At 42.2% G+C, this 23,398-nt stretch overlaps 1 protein-coding gene across 1 annotated transcript; it reads left to right on the top strand.

The window, feature by feature from the left end:
* Nucleotides 1-8,297: 8,297 nt before the first annotated feature.
* On the top strand, nt 8,298-20,405 carry prlhr2a (prolactin releasing hormone receptor 2a). Its single transcript, XM_079468382.1, has 3 exons — nt 8,298-8,644; nt 17,056-17,541; nt 19,129-20,405. The coding sequence occupies exons 1-3, from the start codon at nt 8,562-8,564 to the stop codon at nt 19,769-19,771; spliced, it is 1,212 nt and encodes a 403-aa protein (XP_079324508.1). The 5' UTR covers nt 8,298-8,561; the 3' UTR covers nt 19,772-20,405.
* Nucleotides 20,406-23,398: the final 2,993 nt, after the last annotated feature.

Here is a 23,398-nt window from a genome sequence, read left to right as displayed (position 1 = left end):
AACTCACCATAAACTTGTAAAGCGCATTTTTCTGCGACGGTGGGTAATGCGTATTGCCGCGGCACCCGGTAAATTTCCCCGGGCATGGATTTTTTGTCCGAAAGGGAACTAAAATAGCTTTGCAGGCCTACGACCTCCCACCACCTAGTCAGCGTGGGGGTGTTGGGGACTCTGGGCATGTGGCCAGTTTGGGGTCTAGCCCACGTGGGGTACCTCAACTCTAAGCACCTGCTGGACACAGAGAGTGCGTGCTGATAACCTAACCTCCTGATGGAGCGCCAACAGGAGAAGCGTATTCATCCTTCGAGAAAGGCCAGATTCTCCAGGGGCTCCAACGGGGCCTTACGCAGGCTTACCAGGAGTTAAGGTCCCATGTTAAGGTCCCAGGAGGGTACGGATAATGACAGGGGGATTAGCCCCCCAGTGTGCCCCTTAGCAATCTGCTGATCGGCAAGACACAGATTCAAGGGCAGCAGCGCGATAAGAGGCGCCACTTATAGCGACAGTCGTCTAGTGGTAGTGCTCTTGCCCGAGGGACCATGCTCACGAGAGCGGGAGACAGGTCCCTTCGGATCTTCTCGTCCCGTCCAGGGTCCAGACATGGGGTCCAAGAGGTCTGGTCTCGGGTGCCAGACCGTGCCCTTCTTGCCAGGGGGGAGTGGCTGTCAGAGTGTGTGCTCCGAGAGTCAAGTCTGGTTGGGCCAATCGAGCACAACTAGCAGACTTCGAAGGTCCTCTACCCTGGCTCCGCACAGTACCTGTGTGGGGAGGCTCACAGGGGGGAAAGATGTACTCCCGCTTGCCCCGCAGTCAGCTGAGCTTGAAGGCATCCGTAGCAAGGAGGTCTCGATTAGGGAGTACCTAAGCAGCCAATGGGAGGTGTGCAGGGGCAAAAAGGACTCCCTGTGCCTGCCCGCACTGCTCCCAATGTGCTGGACCGCAGGTATGGAGTCGCCAGCTTCTGCGGAGGGACCTTCAAAGAGCAGGGACACCACCCACTGCTGACTCCAGAGGAGCCGTCGGGCGAATTTCGACATCTGCCATGAACGAACACCACCTGACCGTTGACATACGCTAGGGCAGCTATGCTGTCTGCAGCATGTGCTTTTCGCCAAATGAGAGGCAGGGGCATCTACATTGCAAGGCAAGCTGTCCGCAAACCCCAGCACTGCCTGCCCGTTGCACATGGCACCCCGAACGAGCAGGGATGTGTCTGCCGTACCACGGCACGCCTCCCACTTGCTCTAATGGGACTCCAGCCCGGAGAGGGACATGTCTATCCTAGGGGTTAGGGTGCACCAGTGGATAGGCGTGATGGGAACACGCCCTGTGCCAGTGTACCACGCTCTCCAGGGAACCTGACTCTGAAGCCTGTGCTGAAGCGGTCTCATATGCATCAACCTGAACAGCAAGATTGCTGACAAGGACGCTACGCCCGATTGTCCTAGGTCTCCCCAGGTGGCTCCTGCCAGCCGTTTCCTTGCAGGGAGCTGACGTCTTCCGTTGAAACCACTGTCCGCTAGGGGCCACCTGAGGAAGGGGCACCGGAACCACAAGCGGAGGTACTGACAGGCGGGGCTACTGGGATGCAGATGCCAACCGGGACCTCGACGCCCTTGTGGTGGCCGGGTCGCAGTGGAGAGGCTGATGGCCTCTGTCTGCTATTTCGTCAAAAGACTCGAAAGTCTTCAACGATGCCCAAGCAGCCCACGCTGTGCGATGGGTGCATCAAGAAAGCGCACTCTCCCGATGCTTCCCATCTGCGCAGAAAAAAACACCATCCATAGGGGGCCACCTGAGGAGGGGACACCAGAACCATGGGTGGAGGTACGGGGCTGCTGGGATGCAGACACCAACCGGGACCACGACGCACTAGTGGGGGCCGGGTCGCGGCGGAGAGGCTGATGGCCTTCTTCTGCTATTTCGTCAAAAGACTCAAAAGTTTTCGACGATGCCTAAGCAGCCCACGCTGTGCGATGGGTGCATCAGGAAAGCGGACTCTCTCGATGCCTCCCATCTGCGCAGAATTGAGCCAGAGGTGTCTCTCTTGGACCACAAGAGTGGACGTCGTCAGACCCAGTGTGCGCGCCGTCACTTCGGTCACCCGGAGAGCCACTCCAACTCCTTAGCCTGGTGGATCTGCAGGATGGCCATGGCGTGAAGGGTGGAGGCAGCTGACCCGCCGCAGTGAAAGCCTTCGACATCAGTGATGGCAAGGGCGAACACGCTTTGGAAGGGAGCCTTGGTTTGTGCCTCCTGTTAGCATGGCTGTGGACACAAGTGCACTTGTGCCACGAGAGCATGCTCTTCCTGGGATACTGACATAGCCCTTAGCAGCTCCAGAGTAGAGGGGAGTAGGGAGGCTGGAATAGTGCACTTACTTGCCTGAAGAGGGGAGAGGGCGCTTCGCAGGCGTACGCAGCTCTGCAGATGTCTGCCAGAGAGGAGCTCTGAGCCCATGCCCACGAGGAGCATCACCCTGGCGGAGTGAGCATCACTACAGTGGGCAGGGGCCTGAGATCGGCAAGCCAAGGGATGGCGTCCACGATTTGGAGACAGTCCCCCACTGTGCCTTGACACAGACAAAGAGCTGTCCCTTGACACAGACAAAATGTCTGAGACCGCCAGAAAGGGAACCAGGAACTCAACAGTCTGTTTTCTGATAATTGAGATGACAGTGTAAAACACAGGTGAAATATGTAACATACAGTATAAAGCATTTAGAAACAATAACACCTATTGTTTAGCACACCATAGACATAATAAAGACTTTGAAAACAAGACAAAATAGGAGCTCTTAATCTGTAAACAAATTTAGGGGCTTGTTGACCATAAAGGAAGCTCTTACATACAGTAACGGCATAAAAAACTGACCTCCCTATAGAATAACTAAAGGATAGTGAACATTATATAATTCTAAATAAGCTATTTTGAGAAAGGTTGCAGTGGTTTTGTATACATACAATGAAGGTCAATGGGAGTCAGTGTTGTCTGGTTACCAATGTTCTTCAAAATATCTTTGTTCTTTGTAGAAGAACGTCATACAGGGATGGAATAACACGAGGTGATTAAATGATGAAATAACTAACGTGTCATTGTGTCAGTGTACTGGTAATGATGGAGCACTATCAATAGCTCACTGGCGACACAGTTCCATTAATTAGCCTATTAGCAGTCTATGTACATAGATCTACATCTATCTACATCTATGCGAACCTCTCTTTTTTTCTCCACTTCTTTTTTTAATGAGCACCAGAAGTCTTTGACCTTTTCATAGTGAAACACTATATCCAGGTACACAGATGTAGAGCCATCTTTCTTCCCAACAGCAGAGGGGACCATCAGGAAGGAAAGCGTATGATTGTGTGCATGTGATTTACTGTAATATTGCAAATGAAATTAACAGGCATGTTAAAAATGAATTCTGCAACATGCTGTAATTTCATGCAGTGTATGGCACACATATTATCCAACCACCAACATTTAAAGTGCAAATAGCTGTAAGCCATGATACAGTACATTCGATCATTTTACACTAATTATACTTCGGTCTTAAATAAATAAGGTTTGTCTTACAAAGTGTACACTCTATATATTTGTAACCATGGTTGGGGCAAAAAGGGGCAAACCCAACCAATGGATTCAACTAACCCAGAAAATTTTCATATTTGACCCCACCATGGCATAAAACAACCCAGCATTTCGGAGCTTGTCCTTTTCAACCCACCGTGGGTTGTAAATAAACCAGCATTTTTAAAATGCAGCTGCAGAGAGTGAACAAAACCTTATGAAATAAATGCTCGCTATTAGCAACACAGCGTCCCTGAAAGGACAGAAAGGACAGAACATCTTTTACATGAGCAAAAGTCTGAATAACATACTCATTCGTCTGTGGATGGAAAAACTTTTTTTGGCAAACACGTTTTAACTGAGCCGCAGTTGCAGAAACATCATGACTGGCTGGCCTTCACCTTTGTTCCTGTGAGCATGCATCACACTATTCTCCCAATGGGTGTAGATATTACAAAATATCATTGACTTCTCCGTTCCTGAGGCATTAAATATCTGTCCGCTCAGTTACTATCTGTTTGAAGAAAATGAATAGAGGATAGCAGAGGTTATAGGAGTTCACCTGGTGGAGTCACAGCAGTCGACTGCTTTACGTAGAGAAATCTATAGATAGCCCTCAACAATGACCGCATATACGTTTTTCTGCATGAGAAATAGACCTTCACAATAAGGCTTTTGACAAAAGGCCTTCAGACAATGTGCCTACAGGGTGTGCAGGAGGAAATACTGCAAAACGTTTTCTTTTTCATTTTCGTTTCTTTTTCTATACAGGACATTTAGGACTTTGAAACATTGTCTGATTCAAGCTCTTATAACAGAAAGGTTAAACGTTTTAATATCAATTGTCCTTCTCATAGTAATTAGAAGGTCAGACCATTTGAGCACAAAAGCCCTGATAATAGTGTAATTGGGATTGTGAATTGGTTGTGCTCTCTTTTGCATCTGTTTGTACATTTGATGTCCAATTCAAATAATTGTACTCATAATTACACAAACTGTTATCAATTCAAGGCCGATCAATAGCCAGACGCGGAAAACTGCTCCACTTTTTTCTGAATTTACTTTTTACAGATACGTGTTTAAGTAAAATTATCATTTGTTTCATTCAACAATTATTTTCAAAATTCTAAATGAAAACATCTTTTTTATTTGCAAAATGTTCACAATAACAAAACAGTAACAAAAAAAGATGCAATGTTTTGAAAAATCTTGAATACTGCCAAAAAGTTCAGATCAAAATCAATATGGACCAAAAGGGTCAGTTTTTCGATATCAAGATTCATACATTATCTAACAGTTGAATAAATAAGCTTTCCATTGATGTATGGCTTGTTAGGATAGGAAAATATTTCTTACATGGACCATTTTCCTTTTAAATTGCATTTTTCATCACGAATGCATTGTGAAATGTATTGACCGCATGTAGGTTATATGGACTATTAAATGATGAAAACTTTCAACACAGACCACACATAAGATTGGATGCTAAAGGATCGTAATGAAATAGCCCACATTCGTAATGTGTTCAAAAGGAATAGATGGCTTTTGCTCTTCTAGGCAAAGTGTTAATGTTGTAAAGAAGTATGGTAGCATTTAATTAGGTTTTAGCCTAAGAAACATTTATAAATAAATATTTATACTGAGCTGTCAAACCATACAGTTTTCCTGTACCGCATGTTTGTTTGAAATATTTTATTATAATAGCAACATTTTGTTTAATGTTATTTATTATACTGGTGTATGTATATTATTTTAATATAAATATTTATATTGTTTTATTTTCCTTATAGACTGTAAAGAGGTGTAAAGAGGTGCATTGTGTTCAGAAGAAAATACATGAAATTATATTTGTGTTTGCAGCCCATGGGACAACATTTTCCTTTGAATGTATGGTGTTTGTGTGAATGCATGTGTAATGTTTTAAAGCCTATTTTGATTGGTGAATCTAGCAATAACATGAACAGATACAGTACTTTTTCTGTGCTGTTGCCAAATATAACAGCAAATCAAGCTCGAGTCGCCTCACATGGCAACTAGTGTTTGAGTTTTCAGTTGGTCGATCCATTTTTTTTAGGATTGCTCATTGTGGGGTTGGCAGACATATGCCTTTACTATTGTCTCTAGACAGCCACAGACCGGAGATGTGGAGAGAAATGCAAACACTGAGATGTATTAAACACAAATATAAACAGGAGCTCAACTTGAACTAATAATAACAAACAGAGAAACATTGACCAGGCCAGACAGCAGTGTGGAAAAAAAGAGTAAGTATAGTTTCCTGATGATGTGGACGAATGCTGACAGGTGTGGGGATCGCTTACAAGAGACAAGTGAGAGAACCTGAAGCAGTCCGGGGGAAATAGGCAGACAAGACTGTGACAACTATAGTGACCTGAAATCAGATGCATCTAGACCTGGCATCAACTTGTATCTTAAACCATCTCTTTTATAAAAGCATTCTTGGTCTTTCAATGATATTGTACTTTCCTATAGCTCAGTGGTAAGAGCATTGCATTAACAATGCAAGGTTGTGGGTTCAATCCCAGGGGATTGCAGACACCTATGTTTAGGTTAATGTTATGTAAGTCGCTTTGGATAGTCCATATCGACGGCAAGCCGTTCATGGCAACTTTAGACTCAGGAGCAACCCGCAGTGGTCCAACCCTGGCCCAAGTGAAAACCTTGATCCCCATCACGTGTGTTCATAGCGATACTTGCAGAGTTCTGACACGACGGGTCACCATTTCCTCCACTCCAGGATCCTGGCCTCTAGACGTACATGACCTCCCTGTAACAGTACTGTTAGGAAGAGACTGGCTAGGGTCCTACCAACGGTTGACCACGGCAATACAGCCAGCCGGGAGAGGGAGCTGCCGCCGACCCTGCCGCCCTCCAAGACCGCGGGGTTTCCGACCAGTGATGATGGCGACGGAGACCGAACCAGAGGGTGAGTGCGATTCTCCTCCCGCTAACCTATTTGCCGATCTCTTCCAGCAGGTGACCACAGGACAACCGGCTGCGGAACTGTTGGACCCAAGTGCGAAATTTGCCAGTCCGCCCCGCATCCTGATGCAAACTGATGCAAACTAACAATAACAATTTATCTTTTTGTGCCAGTATACTCCAGCGGCTGACGACCGGCAGAGCACACAAGCACGCCGAAACCACACCCGGATACCATCACAAGACTCACAGACGCCCGGACTACCTAAAGCTTTTTCCCTGCACACAACCCTTACCTGAGCACTGTGTATCTTGCAATAAAGCAGCCTCCGGGGCTTGTTGGTTTAGCTACTCGTCTGTGTCGTTACTGCGCCTGCCAGACCAGTTACACAAATCAGAATATTCCTGTCTCTACGGTCATCGTCCTCTGCAACTGAAAGTCTATTTTGTTAATGCACTCTTTGTGTAAATCACAGAGTCATGATCTAAAATCAATAGCCATTTCCACCTTGCATGCCAAGCAACCGTTTCCTCTTGAATGCTTTGGAGTCTCTGTGTTTATATGATATCAATGCGATTCAGACACATAACCAATACTGGCGCTGTAGGCTTTGATCGATTACGTTGCCTCCCACGTTATCCGTTGTGCAAGTCTACAACACCTTTATTAAAGTCACAGAGCAGAAAGAGTATTTTCTGTGCTTCAATCCCATGGGCTTCAATAAAGTATTTTCACACCATCAACATACAGTAAATCAGTACTGTAAAATTACAACTTTAAAAAATATCCAGAACATGTTTTTATTGCAAATTAATCAGTTTTTGGTCTGAGCACCATCTAGTTTGCTAATATTTACCATGATCGATTGACATGTGTCAGTTATAGCGGGCATACCGCAACATGGCTGATGGTTTATAGTGTGACATTTGGTTTAAATGTAACTTACATTTAGATTTAGTCATTTAGCAGACGCTAAATTCATTACCAAAATTGTAATGCATGGTTAAACTAAAAGGCAGTTTGACAGGTGATAAAAGAGAATATCAAACAACACACAAACACGATTTCTTCATTGGCCGGGTAAACAGGCAACAGACAGATAATGGATTGTTAAAGAAAAATGTAGTAAATAAAGCACAGAAGAAATCCAGTCTGAGCTTCAGAAAATCAATAGAGGTCAAAGAAAACACATTCATTTAAGTTGTGCTCATAACATCTGAGTCCTTCTGTCTTCAAACTGCAACTCTGCTTGTTAGAGATTTGGTCAAAGTATCGAGCCCTGTGAAATTTCACATCCAAAAAACAATACAAAAGAAAACTTAACATGCTAACCACTGACAAGGGAACCTGCGGCACACAACAAGTATATACATGTAGCAACTTTTCACAGTTGTATTGCAGTGTTGCTGTGCATGTTAACATGAACATCCTTACTAACATCATAAAGCACCAAACAGGATGCAGAATATAAATTGCATGTATATTTATGAAAGTATCAATAGATTTCAGATTTAAAATGAAATAATTTTGATTTGATACTTTTTTGAATTTATCAAATTAAAACTATACTTTTATTCAAACTAAATAAAACTGGCCCGTTTAATTTCAGGTATTAATTGATACATTTTGAAGTTTTCCTTTTTTTCTTTTGTGTCCTAGGAAAAACGCAAACTATACAGCATACAGGTTAGCAATATCGACAAATAATTATGACAGATTTTTGACAGATTTGTAATCTCTTGTATTTTTCAAGTAAGCTTGATGTGCACACACACATAATAACTAGACATGCTTTATCGAATGACGTTTTCACAGCAAACAATTGATCATTTGTCATGTTCACGGAACTTCAGTTGAACCATTGATTCATATGAAAGAAATTGTGTAACATGCCTGTTTTATCCTTATGCATGTGCCAGGCTCTTCGATAGAAAAGGTTCAAGGCGACAATCTATGATTCGCATCAATACTCGGTTTTCACATGACCCCGCCTCTCCAGCGGGAAACACAAGTCTGAGTTTCTCACTTCTGTCCGGTGGCGCATCTCATGATAAACGGACAAAACGGGAGTGGGCACGAGCAACTGCGCGTCCACGGTGGAAAACAACTAAGCACATCTCTGTTGCCAAGGTGAGACATCTCTTCTTATCTATTATATTCCATATGTGTGAATTGGGTTGTTTCGTGCATTGCCAGGAGAAACTGTTCCAGGTATAACTGAAGTGTAATAGGGTATAAAATGTCCCGCATAGTCAAGGTGTAAAGCGTTCACTCAACGTACACTTAACATAATAAATTGTTATTAGCCCAGATAAATACAATATTGCAATAAATGTGTTAAGACTGCAGTCTAAGAACTGACAAGAGTTTAATCAAATCTTTGAATTTAGACAATTGGGAGGTTAACAAATAATTAAAGTTTGCATTTTTTTGCTTGTCTCCTACTTGAGGTAAATTTCGTTCATAAACTGTGCATTTATTCCGCCGTCTATTCGGGTTTAACAGTTCGTAGATGTATTGTTGGTCTATTATATAGTAATTAATACATCTATTGTTGGTTTCTATAAATCTATGAATTCATTTTCGATAAGTTATGATTGACGAACTGATGAAAAGATAATGTCGTGTACGCGTGTGCGTGGCTGAGCGCGCCGCAGGGGGCGTCATGCGCGGAGGGCGCTTGTGCATCGCTCAGACAATAAGTAAAACTGTGTGACGTTCTCAAGGATTCAATTCCTCTACAACTGAAGTTTTTGGCACTTTGACTGTGAGCATGAATGATGAAAAACGTGCACCCCGGCGAGGCACGTTCCATATTTTCTCAATAAATTGAAGGCTTTTGTAAGAACTGAAGTTCTAACGATTAAACACAATGCCCCTGTTCTTTGTGAATTGCTGCATGCATTAGCCTATCATTTCAATGAAGAACCTTGACTTATGCTTCACTACATTCTGGCAGAACATGGCTTTGAAAAGTTTCAGTTTTTATGCAAATTGGTACATTGGTAACTAACTGTGCCATGCAATATTTCATAAAACATATTGAATTACCCTACATGGTACCCTACATATTGAAGGCTAATTGACAGCATTTCTGATGCATGCATTATTAGCAGTTTTACAGTCTTTGCATGCAAGGTGTATGTGGGACGTCCCAGAACTATGGGCCGATGCCATGGGATCTTTGATTTACAACCCTGTTCAAATGGACAACGAGAGCTTACAGCTCTAATTCAAAACAAACAAGAACTACTAATAGAAATATTTTCACTGTCTGAATGCGTTAAGCCAGACAAAAGATTTCAAAAGCTCTAAGAAGGTTTTCGTCTGGCACTAGATCAATTGATCAATCGTATTTGCATTTAAAGGGGAAATGAAAGGAGAGAACTTATTGCATGCTGTCACATATTGGCCACTCGCGTTTTATTCTGCGTTCGTTCACACCGTGATTGATTTATTTTGAACATATCACAAGTGTTAACAACAGCAATGAATGTTAGAGCTGTGGTCTAGAGGTTAATGCAATTCCTTTAGCACCATTATACAGAAATCACAGGGAGCTTAAAAGGTCACGACAGGTGACGTATACCTTGGATTGTTTAGATCCAATCACGCTTTGTCATTAAAGTGAAAAGAATGGCTGTTTATATAGATGTGTGAGTGACAGGACACATCAGTTTTCTGTGAAATACTCGACGTCATGATGGATTCAGCCAATTTTCACTTGAGAGAAGTTGTAGCTTTAGATGACACTGTCATACTCCGTTTGATTGGAAACACTCTTCGTTGTTTTCAGGTGCTCAGCCAAAGCTGGACACTGACAGACACTGTTCTTTGCATTCACACATCTTACACGATTTTTCAAACAGTCAGCTCTCGGTTTGAGCTCACGGCTGTGCAGAAACTAAATGAATATTTTCTTGTGGTAGACATGTAGTCGACAAAAGTCGGCTGCGGTGGCGAGTGGCGATATGGGAGTCCCAGTGGGCGTAACTCCGTCGCAGTATTGCCGTGGACCGCCCAGACCCCGTCACACTCACCGAACCTGTCTCCTATGGGCGTCGCCAGACAGTCCCATAGTGGATCCACGGCGTGCAGAGGATGAGATTTCAGCCGCAACATCGGGTGGGGATTCCTGACATCAGGCGCTGAGGACTTCATGCAGCTCCCGGCTACGGCCGGTCGAGCCCAGGATGAGCCCTATGTGGAGATGTTAGGCTTACTTGCCCAGACCGCCATGACCATCTGGTGGCAGTTCCCTTCCCTGCAGTTCACAGCTGGATTCCTGGTACCTGGACACAGCACATGGGGAACCGCGTTCCGCCCCGGTGCCAGTTTCCTGGAAGTGCACGACGAGCTCACGAAAACCGGGAACGTCCCCTTTGGCGTGCTTACGGGCGTACAGGCTTGGTCGCCGTGACTTCCCTCGACATTGGAGCAGCTAAGGGCTATGTCGGTATCCCAGGTAGAGCCTGCTCTGGTGGCACAAGTGCACTTGTGTCCACAGACGTGCCACCTGGAGGCAACATCCAAGGCTCCCTTCCAAAGTGTGTTCGTCCTCACCATCACTGATGTCGAGGTCTTACACTGCGGCGGGTCTGCTGCCTCCGCCCTTCAGGCCAGGGCCATCTTGCAGCTCCACGAGGCCAAGGTGTCGGAGTGGTTAGACGAGGGAAAGCAGGACCCAGTGGTTATGCAGGGCCTGCGCACCGCCACATACCTCGCTCTCAAGGCGACCCAAGTAATGGCGTGGAGGCCATCCCCTTGGCGTGCCGATCTCAGGTCCCTGACCACTATAGTGACGCCCACTCCACCGGGGTGCAGCCTCTACGTGGGCACGGGCTCAGAGCACCTCTCTGGCAGACATCTGCAAGCTGCGGGTTGGGCTGCATCCAGTCTTTTTTCGCACGGGCGTCGAACCTGTGTCGGCCCGGGTCTTGATTGAGACTGACGGTGGCTGGGCGTACGCCTGTGAAGAGCCCTCTCCCCTCTTCAGGCGCTATTCCAGCCTCCCTATTTCCTCCATTGGACGAAGTATAGGCATCCATCACTAAGCACTTGGGGTGTACGAGCCTGGCAGAGTACCGCCCAGTATTCACGCCCAGTATATGCAAGTTTCCCTCACGAGGTGAACCCTTGTACCTGGGCAAGTGCTCCACACGTAGTGACTCCCCTCCTTGGGTAGTCCCGTCTAGAGTAGCAAGGTCACCGCCTGTACGGCTGGTAGTAAGAACCTCTCGTCGTGGTCACACGAATTGATGTCTATCTACACCACTGGATGGTTACGATTCGCGAGTACGCTCATTCGGGACTCGCCTAGTCCGGTCAGTGTCGTTCCGCTGGAAATCATGACGCGGTGCAGCACCGTGGCGTTTTCAACAGGAACCCCATTCTGTCAGTCTCGACACAATGTTAGCGTTGCTCTAACACTTTAAAACCATCTCTATAGTTCCATTAGTCCATGTTTCTGCCTGCTGAGGATATTGAGAGAACCCACAGGGATGACACACCAACAGTCAGTGTGGTGTAAGACAACTTACAGTATGCTGTAACTCATACTTTTAAAGACACACAATGCCTGTCCATTCAAACTGAAAGATGATTTAGCTTGTGTGTCATTTAGAAGCAAGCTGAGTTTCACATCTTAAAGAGTTATGTGGGAGACCAGATTCACACCTTTTGATAAAATATCAGGTATGTTTGCTGTGAAAGCCCATTTCTCTATTAGGCACATTCTGTTCCTCGTAGTCTGCACATTTGTTATTGTCCATGAGAAAATAACAGTGTGTTGAATACTTTTAGCAGTCCTTGTAAACAGAATGGAACTATTCACAGTGGAACTTGCCATAAAAAAGGCTTGTAGGCATGTCAGCCAACTTTCAATTAGTAGAACAATGAATGGAACAATACATGAAACAATTTTTCCTTAACAATGTACATTACAAAATATTAAATACTGTACTTATTAAGAAATTGTATATATACTTTATATTAATAGTTTTGAAGCATGCAACAGCTTGTCCTGAGCTGAAGTAGTGAAACATTTTACACATACTATTTACATACCTGTCAACATTTGGGTTCCCAAATCCAGGATAACTAGGAGTGCCCCCTCCGTTTCAGGGGGAGGGAAAACAGGAAAATAAGAGTTTCACGGGAGAAATAAAAAAATGGGAGGGTTGCGTGAGAGGAAAATGTTGTTGACAGGTGTGACTATTTTTCTCATCCTCTTGGTTGTTCAGCACCCTGGTGTGATTTATACAATTTCACCCAAAATGTGCTATGGGACCCACATCTTCCCATCTACATCAAAGTGCATGCCACTTTTTTTCGGATTAAAACTATGACTGATACTAAAATACTAACAAAAAAGGTGGTGAGCATGGACAGAGGACCCAGGTGCAGACGGCAGGAAAGGGGTTAACGCAAGACTTAATAATAAACACAAAAACCCACGAGGGGGTAACAGAAGACATATAATAACACGACAAGACTAACTACACTTTAACAAGACTAAAATTAACTTTTGACATCAACTACAAATAACGACACAAGACTAGCATGACAAGGCACAAGCACTCACAAAACAAATCACAATGATTAAATAAGGGAACAAATCAAAAACAGGTGTGGGGCATGAAAATAATTAACAGCAATAATGAGGAAACCAGAGGACGGGAACAGAGATGAGACTGGAGGGAACATATTGCAAGCCAAATCAACAATAATTGCCTCTCTCCACATTAAACATGAGGTTCTGTCATGATCCTGCCACTAGACCAAGAGAAACCTGATATGATGTGGCAGAATCATGACAAAAATGGACGTCTTGCCTTAAAGTTTTCTGCTATATTTATTTTATTTACTTTTGAAATTTGACCGTTGCTCAGCTCCCTTTGCATCATGGGATAGATAAGTGTCAATTTGATCCACACTCACGAATCTCGACGAAAGTAGTAGACCATCCAGGTTTATCTCATCTACAGATTTTTGCATACTGAGGTTTCAGACATATTATTCATGACTCATACCCTGCATTCCAATCCGCATACTATCCGTCCTAATTGTATTCGCAAGTAGAATAAGTACGTTCCAAATCGTAGAATGTTGAAAATAGTATTCCAACAATTTCCGGATGGTCTAGTACTTCAGGGAGAAATTCGAAGTGCAGAATGATGCATACTTTAACGGCTGATATCACCAACAACTCAGTTTAGTGTTTAGTGACGCTCCACTGCATTGATAAATTATATAACTGATGCATCACTAAATTAACAAATGTAAGTATACAGTAATCATTACATAGGAAATAATGAATTAATACATTTTAAGCCATGTTTTGATGTGTGTGACCAGTGACGGATTAACCATATGGCCATATGGCATAAGTCAACCATATTAACCAATTGGGCGAGTGCCTAGGGGCACCAAGACTTTAGGGGCACCAAATAAACCAGCATTACAAAATAAAAGAATTATAAATGTAAATAAGCACTTGTTTTTTAAGACTTCAGTCACGCATCTGAGCTAAATAGGCGGGGCACCATTTGCTGGAATACCCCACACTTCGAATAAAATGGTTCTGTCCTTCGCACTTTTTCGACACACCTCACCCACATTCTCGCCCATGTTATCTGCTTTGTTACATAGATTTGAGTGAACTAACATGCGGCCAATCGCAAGTGAGTGTTATAAGGCTAGTCATCTTTCGCTTACACTTTAAGCTGCAAGTGTACACGAAGCTTACACGCATTGTTGTAGCAGTGACTAAAAATGGGGGGATTAGCACAGATTTCTAAAGGTATATATACATGGCATGCGTCAGAAATAAGCTGGTATAGTGCCGATATGTAAGCTAGTAGTTAGTGAAGGTAAAGGCACTATTTAAGGTCCAACCTGCGTTTTAAAGTGAAAGTGACATCACTAGCAATCAACTCATATGTGTAAAAGTTACTTTCTAGTGAAGTACACTTTTTTCATGATCGTTTAGGAGTCTGTAAGAAGAATATACACATACGGTGCTTAAAAAAGCGTTTGAGTATATGTGCAATGAAACCCGTCTGTTTAGAGAAACCCGTCTCTCTAGCAGTTAAAATAGCAATAATAACGTTTCATGTTATTTTTATAAATATGCTATGTCCCTGAACACCCACTTTGTGGCACGCACAACATTTACACTTTGTTGTACATTACACAAAATAGTTGTTAGTGATTTTCTTTCACTACATCAAAACAAGAAATGTAACATTACAACAGAAAGCAGGTGCCCCTTAACTACAGTAGACCTAATTGTTAAAAATACTTGATGAACAGAGTTGTTTTTTGTGTTTTATTCCATAAAACTGTCATGTTAATGTGTAATTCTTATAAAATCTTTAGATTTATAAATGTGGATTTATAAGTGGATTATTGCGTGTGGGAAGGTGGGTGGATGGGGGGCACCTCTGGGGCTGTTGCCCAGGGGCACCATGAGGTCTTAATACGCCTCTGTGTGTGACAGTTATTGGCCACAATGTTGTCTAGGCAACAACGGCCACATCCAATACATGTTAGTATGTCCCAGTGTGTGCAATCTCCTTTGCCATGCACTCAGAAGTACCTACGATTCCAACTCAAAAACAATACCTCCTCTTAGGATTAGTATAAGAAGGCGAATTGAAACGCAGCAATACTCATTTTCACCTACTATATAGTATGAAAGTAGGCAATTTTGGACGCAGTCTGTTCTTCTCAGGCACTACACTTAAACTGCAGCTGTCAACAGCTTTCGCGCACGTCTTTCAAGATAAGGGTCTCACATCAGAAAAACATTTAGAATAACTTTTTAGTTTTTTGATGTTTTTTCTTTGACTGTACATTCAGAACGCTCTTGCGACCCACTTTTGGATCGACCAGTTGTGAAACACTGCTTTAAAAATGTAAAGAATCTCTCGAATCAGACAATTCAACTCATTAACCTCCATCAACTTTAGTACATCCACATGTTTGTCAATACCTGGTCTGTTAACTTACATATCCTATGCCAACTTAATGACTATAAATAAACCATTTGTAATGTAAGTTGATTTCCATGGAGATCTTTCGGTGATTTTGAGACGTTACGAGTCACTTTTCAGCGTGCAGAAAAAAAGTTTCCCCGTGTACCTTTGAACATCTTTTCAAAGGTGATAAATGTGTCAATTTTGATAACATGTTACACACAAAAGGCCTGATGGAGAAGATGAACGATTGTACCGCAAGTGAGTCAGACTCTTTCTGCTCTTGTAACAAACAAAACTCACTGACAGACAATTAGATGTAAAAACAGACAAAAAACTGAAAATACTATCCTTGTTTTGCAGCAGCTTGTTAAAAGAAAGACCAAAGCGCATTTATCCTTAATCGTCGAGCCATTTACTCACTTAATTTTGGGGCGTAATAGTGAAAGAGGCTCATTTGCATTTCAGCGCAAGTGAAACAGGCCCATGTGTGATTGTAACATCCTTCAGTCGGAAAGCTCAAACATCAGACTGGCTTTCATTTATCTCTTTAGCAGCCCGTCTGCACATTTATTGAGAGGGAAAGTAACCTAATTCTTGCTGGTTCATTTGTACCAGTAGTACAGAAACCAGCCTTTAAAATTGAGTCAGGGCTTATAACTGGTGCATCTGTGATGTTTAGCTTGGTATTGAAAAAATGACGCATCTGTTGAAGATTACAGTATTGTATAAAAAGAGTTTTGGGATGGTTGTGCTCATTACAGTTTGAAAAAGTTTATTACATGAGCCAGCCTAACTTTCATGCGGATCTAAATGGTGTCATTCACACGTTTGAAAGAGTTTGACACTTCACACACGCCTACGTGGTGTTCTCGGATGGTTCACCTCCTCATCACAGACATTTCAACCCATCTGTTACTGATTTGCAAATTCAGTGCAATTCTTTTTAATAAGACAAGCTAGCCACAGATAATAAAAATGTCCATAGAAAGTTTTAGGATTATCAGTCCCTGCAAGATTCTGCGATCGTAGAAATCAAGATTTTTGTGCATAATTTAGCCGAAGACACGTCATGTGATGTCATCACATCGCACATTCTGCAGTTTCTCAAACGGAAGGCTGAATCTTCCAGAGGTCGCATTTGCAGGCTGTATACCTTAACTTTTTCCGCTAAAAACAATTTGTTTTGCTGCAACAATTACAAAATGGAGTGGGGAATGAATTATAGACTTCTTTAAAAATATTACCGAAAATCTTTTGTGGCCCAATATTTGGAGTAGTTTTGTCAATGGAAGGGGAAAATTGCATCACCTTTACAGTTTATCTTGCCACCGTGCCATTTTAATGAAATTGGAAGTACAACTAACCTCAAATATTTTGCTTTCAAGAGTAAATAACATACTTTTAGCTCTATTCAGCTTGTTGTTGAAAATGTCCATCATAAAAATTGCATTGTATGCAAAATACATATTACATGTTGACGAAAGTAATAAAAATATTTCTGTACTCAAAACATTCTCTTTCCCTGTCTATATCCCACAAACCCCACCATTCACGCTGTAGGTCTTTTCCAGCCCGAACAATGGATAGCAAAGATGAATGGCTTGTCTCTCCCATGCCCTCGTGTTGTTTGGAAAATGCCATCGTGGAAAATTCCAGCATGGGTCAAGTCTACGAAGTAGTGCTACAGTCAACAAACACAACCAAGCACAATCCACAGTTTGTGGGCGTGGAGCTCCTTCAGTCCTTTAAACCTCTCATCATCCCCTGCTATGCTCTCGTGGTCCTGATTGGAGTTTTCGGTAACTACTTGTTACTATACGTCATATGCCATACCAAAAAGATGCACAATGTCACCAACTTCTTCATCGGTAACCTGGCGTTTTCTGACATGCTGATGTGTGCCACCTGCGTGCCCTTTACGCTGGCATACGCCTTTAATCCTCGAGGGTGGGTGTTTGGAAGATTCATGTGCTACCTAGTGTTCCTCATTCAACCCGTGACGGTGTACGTGTCTGTGTTCACGCTGACAGCTATTGGGGTGGATAGGTGAGTCTTGCTTTTCAGAAGCAATCTAATTCTATTTGGAAACATTGTAATTGTATCAGTTGCCAAGGCTCGTGTCTTTTCAAATATGTATGACTTTCTTCTGTGCTGCACAAGATCCTTTGTCTATACGTTTTTGGATTCTTTCTGTAATTTGGGAATAGCCCCGCCCTCCTCAGTGACGTCAGGGACACAAACTTGAAATGACAGCACAAAGTAGCAAAAACAATTGTAGTTTTCCTACATTATTCTTAATATCTTATTTTCTGTTCAAAGAAAATTATACAGATTTGAAACAGAATTTTCATTTTTGTGTAAACTATCCCTTTAACCCTTTTGAAAGGATGAATCCTAGTGTCTAATGCATCTTTTTACCTTTATAGAGACTGTAACCTTCAGCCTCCATCTCCATGAATGATGAATGATGGTAGACAGAAAAAAAAGGTGTTTTGTCGGATAACGGAGACATTAACAAATATTTTAGTGAAGGTGAAGGCATAGACTAGTACTGTCACCTGCACATGCTGGTTCATCCACTTTGTTTTTACCCACTATGAAACTTGGCCATCTTTAAAAGCCTGTGATATTACAGCTGGGGTTTTAGATGCAGAACCATTCAAGCAGTCTAGACAAGAGATGAGGAAACGTGTGCCCATTGAAGAGCGAACCGTACAGCGCAAAAACAGTATCTTTTCATGCGGAGCATCTCAAGGCTTCCAACGGGTTCAGCTCTTCTTTAAGCAAACAAAATGCATTTCATTTCAGATCCATTTTAGAGTCTGTCGAGAATACAATATGATATAACTTCTTTAAAATGTCCTGAAAACTGCACAAAATACACACACATACTCAAGTACTACTTATTTTAAACATAATATTTAAATCCATACCACCACCAATAGATCCCAAACTACACATAATGAAGAAAAGGTAAACAAACACTGTAAACGTCCCCCATGACAGGAACCATAATTGAGCTGGCTGCTTCCTTGGCTAGAACGATAAACATTGCAGAGGTTTCCGTCCGGACCTCTTTTAGCAACGAGCCACCTCGGCACCTCGCATCCAACACATACACAAACAGTTAGAAAATCTGTATTAAACAATACGTTAAAAGTGCGCGCCAACTTAAATGATTGTTCAAATAAAGAGACTTCAAACCATAATCAATGTGTTGTGTCTTTTGTAACTTCAATCAAAACTTAATAACGATGACTGATGGTACCTTCACCCCAGTTAAAAGGGGTGAAGGTACCATCCGTCACAGTCCATACAATGGAAGGCAATGGGGGCCAATGTTGTTTGGCTACCAACGTTTTTCAAAATATCTTCTGCAGAAGAAAGAAAGTCATACAGGTTTGAAATGACATGAGGATGAGTGATGATTATAGAATTTTCATTGTTGGGTGAACTAACCCTTTACGGTAAACCACTAAAGCAGAAACAATTGCCTCACAGAGGCCGGACATCCTAAAATACAGCCTGACATTGTTTTTTGCAAACCAGATTTACAGATAAACATTTAAGTGGCCAACAAGTTTGAGAAAATGTGAGACCTCTATTGCCTAAAACTGTCCTTTTAACTTGTAGATACTACGCCACAGTTCATCCTCTGAAGAAACGCATCTCAGTTCTGGCCTGCACGTACCTTCTTTCTGGGATATGGATTATTTCGTGTGGTCTGGTAGCTCCAGCCGTGGCTCACACCTACCACGTGGAGTTCAAAGACGAAGGCTTCACCATCTGCGAGGAGTTCTGGATGGGTCAGGAGAAAGAGCGACTAGCCTACGCTTACAGCACGCTCTTCATAACATACGTTCTTCCACTCTCCGCCCTCTGCATTTCCTATTTGTGTATTTCTGTAAAGCTTCGGAACTGCGTTGTGCCAGGTCATCGTACCCAAAGCCAAGCGGAAGCTCAGCGGGCGCGGAAGCGGAAGACGTTCCGCCTTGTGTCATTGGTTGTTGCCGCTTTTGGGATCTGCTGGCTGCCGATAAGCGTTTTTAACGTTCTTCGAGATATCGATATAGACCTTATCGACAAGCATTATTTTCTGTTGATCCAGCTGTTGTGTCACTGGTGTGGAATGAGTTCCTCTTGTTGTAACCCTTTCTTGTACGCATGGCTGCACGACCGCTTCAGGGCGGAGTTGCGGAAGATGTTTACCTGCCATCGACGAATCGGCATTGGGATACCAGCTAACAATTGCGCCGCGGCTAGTGTCATTCTCTGACTAGGAAAAGTTTAAAAGAGTTGCTTGAAAGACCGTGGCAGTCACATAGAGTAGCAGATTGTTTGAGTTAGAGGATTATGGAATGGAAAGTGTGACACATCAGATGGACACAAACAAACGATACATCTACTACATAAAAACAGAAGAAAGTGGTTGGTATGCCTAAAGGTTGACCATACTTTCTGTGATTTTGATATAGATAACAGCGGGGGTAGTGCTTCGCTTGGTTTCAATATGGTCTTAGATGTTGTCTTGGGTGTTGTCACACAGAAAACGTCACCGAGGATATGAAGCAAAAGACAGTTTTTGATATACATGCAGCTTTCAAAAAAGTGAAATACTTCAGTTTTTGAGATTGAAGTGAGGATTATGTAAACATATCTCAGATGGTTAAAAATAGAGAAAGAAGCAGGCAAGAGAAAGTGAATTTTGAGTCTGACTATGTAATTCAATGATTTTGTAAAAATGTATATATGTAACAATGTTGAATTAATAAACAATGTGTGAACTGGTGGTCATGATTTATATTATATTCATATACCAACTACTATATCGGATAACGGATCAGTTTTCACAGGGAAGTGATTAATGATGGATGAATTTGGAAATATGAAATTAAAGGAATAGTTCTCTCAAAAATAAAAATTCTGTCATCATTTATGTCTCTTCAAGTTGATCTAAACCTGTAAACATTCTTTTTTTCGGTTAAACGAGATATTTTGAAGAATGTAGATATGCAAACAATTCTGGGGCCCCATTCAATACCGTAGTGTTTGGTAGTTAATAATGCTCCAGAACGATTTGGTTACAACTTTTCTTCCAAATATCTATTTCTTTACATTTACATTTAGTCATTTAGCAGACGCTTTTATCCAAAGCGACTTACAAAGAGTTAATTGAGCAATAAGCGATATGTCATACAAAGAGCAATAGTACGATAGGTGCTAATACAAAGTTTGTAGTTTCAACAAAAGTACTTACCACAACCTGTTGAGAGAAGAGAGAGTTTTTCTTTTTCATTTGTCTGTCAAGTATTCACAGAAGAGATGGGTTTTAAGTAGTTTTTTGAAGGTTGTGAGAGATGTGGTTGACCGGACCGCGCTAGGAAGAATGTTCCACCAGGAAGGAGTTGTGAAGGAGAATGAGCGGGAAAGCGATTTAATGCCTTTATGAGAAGGCAATACAAGGCGCCGCTCGTTTGCTGAATGCAGGGTTCTTGATGGGGTGTTGGAGTGTAGGAGGGTGTGAAAGTATGCCGGCGCAGATCCAGTCATAGTCCTGTAGGCAAACATCAGTGACTTGAACCTGATACAGGCTTCAACCGGTAGCCAGTGGAGAGAGATGAAAAGCAAATGTTGGAAGATGAGGCGTGCTGCTGGGTTTTGAACCATCTGAAGTGGTTTGATAGCATTTGCAGGAAGACCAGCAAGGAGAGCATTGCAGTAGTCCAACCTTGAGATGACCAGGGCCTGGACAAGGAGTTGTGCCGCATGCTCAGTGAGGTAGGGTCTAACCTTGCGAATGTTGAATAAGGCATATCGGCAGGATCGCGTTGTTTTTGCAATGTGATCATTGACGGACAGCTGTTCATCAAATATAACTCACAGGTTTCTGGCTGATTCGGAGGGAGTGATTGTGGAATTGCCAAGTTGGATGGTGAGATTGTGTTGCATCTCTTTTCAGCAGAACAATGAAATTCATACATTGAGCACCTTGAGGGAGAATAAATGATGACAGAATTTTCATTTTTCGGTGAACTGTCACTTTAATAATTAAAAAATGCTCCTGCTTTTGAATAGACTTGTGTTTTTAAGAACAGCAGAGTACACTGTAAAAAGTTGATGCCTAAATTGGCTTTACAAACCAATAGCCATTACTAAGGCTACTATTTTAAATTGTAAAAACACTTTACATTACTACTCATCAAAATAAGTTAAACAATGTATTTTACTCATCATTTTTAGACACCGACAAATAGTTTAATTCATGGTAAGAATCAATATTGCTAAAACTCTGTCATCATATACTCACCCTCTTGTCATTCACAACCTTTATGGCTTTCTTTCTTCCAGGACACAAAAGACGACATTTTGAAGGATGTTGATATCTGTCCCCCATAGAAGTGAATTTGGAAGAAAGAAATACATAAAGGTTTGGAAGGAGAAGAGGGTGAGTAAATGATGAGAGAACTTACATTTTGGCGAACTATCAATTTAATAGCATAAATCAAATTGTGTGGATCAATGAGGATATAAATCGGGTGAGAGAATGCCTCATTAAAACATGGACCTGAAGCATATTTAGATGTAAGGGTGGGCTCGAATGGCCAGTGCTTAACCACCAAGGACAACAACAACTCCCTAGCAACCAGTCAGAACACCCTAGCAACTGCAAAGTAACAAAACTATTTAGAATGCCACCACCTAGCCATTATATAATTATTCTGTGCTTCAGTAGAGGAAAGAGCACCACCACAGACATACTAATTCAAAGAGACCCTGCTGTAAAAGACAGTAGAAAGAGAATTTGTAGAAGTAAACAGGTCAAAGGATAGAGAGACCACAGTATATAACATATGAAAGTGCTGGGGTTTGTTGATAGCTCGCCACAACAGGCCGGAAATTATAATAAGGCAACAAAAGACAACCCAATAAAAAAGATAGAGGTACTATTACCATGATGACCAATTTAGTACATTGATGTATTTTCTTCGTTTTCGCTTCTATGCACCCAATCTCCTTTTATGAAAGAAGTGATTTTTTCCAGGTCTGCCATCCCAGTACATCAAAGAGAGACAACTCTGCGAGCAATGCTTCAATAATAGAAGTGATTCACAGAGAGCATGACAGGAAACATGTGGAAGAAAAACAAGCAGCACTAGACAAATGAGTAACCAACACACATTCAGCTCTTGATCTCTCGTGGCCTAGGTGAAGCTCACTCAAGTAAGAGGGTCTCAGATCTCTTGTACATACACAACAAAAAACCTGCTGTTGGAAGTAATACAGCTGGGGCTGTAAATGCCTGTAAACAAACCTGACGTTTTGTAACGCCAAAGGTCCCACAGGCAACAAGTTCGGGAAATGAATAAAAGGTTTTGACAGCAGTTAAAATCCAAACAGTAGATATATTCAAGATAGCGATGAAGCTACAAGAACATGACTGTTTTTTTATTCATATTGTAATATTCTCCTCCCCTCGCAACAACAGCTCTTGTCTTCATGACATATGTCTCAGTATGAGAGTGGTACATGCTTACCCCAATCTTATGTCAACATGGAATTTTTTGCAATAAAAATTATTTAGGATAGTAATTGTAGCTTTACCCAGTGGCCATAGTTCATATAAATATTGTAAATATTATGACAGTATGTTCATGGTTTACTTATTGCCCATTTCCATTTAAGACATGACAAAACAATTTAACAAAACCTAAATTCAGAACTCTTTTCTAAAATAACAAAATGACATTATTAGTGTTTAAGTTGTACGGTTTTGCACATCTGATGCCGCATCATCTGCAGTCCACTTTAACCAGAAACATAAGGCCCATAGAGCCCTTAGGACAACTTATTACCTAAAGTTTTAACTTGTACGCCTTTTATTAATCTCGGTCACCATTCACTT

Source organism: Barbatula barbatula, assembly GCF_947034865.1.
Source record: "Barbatula barbatula genome assembly, chromosome: 11".
Lineage (NCBI taxonomy): Eukaryota > Metazoa > Chordata > Actinopteri > Cypriniformes > Nemacheilidae > Barbatula > Barbatula barbatula.
This window is presented reverse-complemented; position numbering and strand designations above follow the sequence as displayed.

Excerpts from the sequence above, each read along its gene's own strand:
- prlhr2a (XM_079468382.1), top strand. The coding sequence starts at position 8,562 with ATGATAAACGGACAAAACGGGAGTGGGCACGAGCAACTGCGCGTCCAC. Across the intron at positions 8,645-17,055 it reads AGCACATCTCTGTTGCCAAG|GTCTTTTCCAGCCCGAACAA; the intron begins GTGAGACATCTC and ends TTCACGCTGTAG. Across the intron at positions 17,542-19,128 it reads ACAGCTATTGGGGTGGATAG|ATACTACGCCACAGTTCATC; the intron begins GTGAGTCTTGCT and ends TTTAACTTGTAG.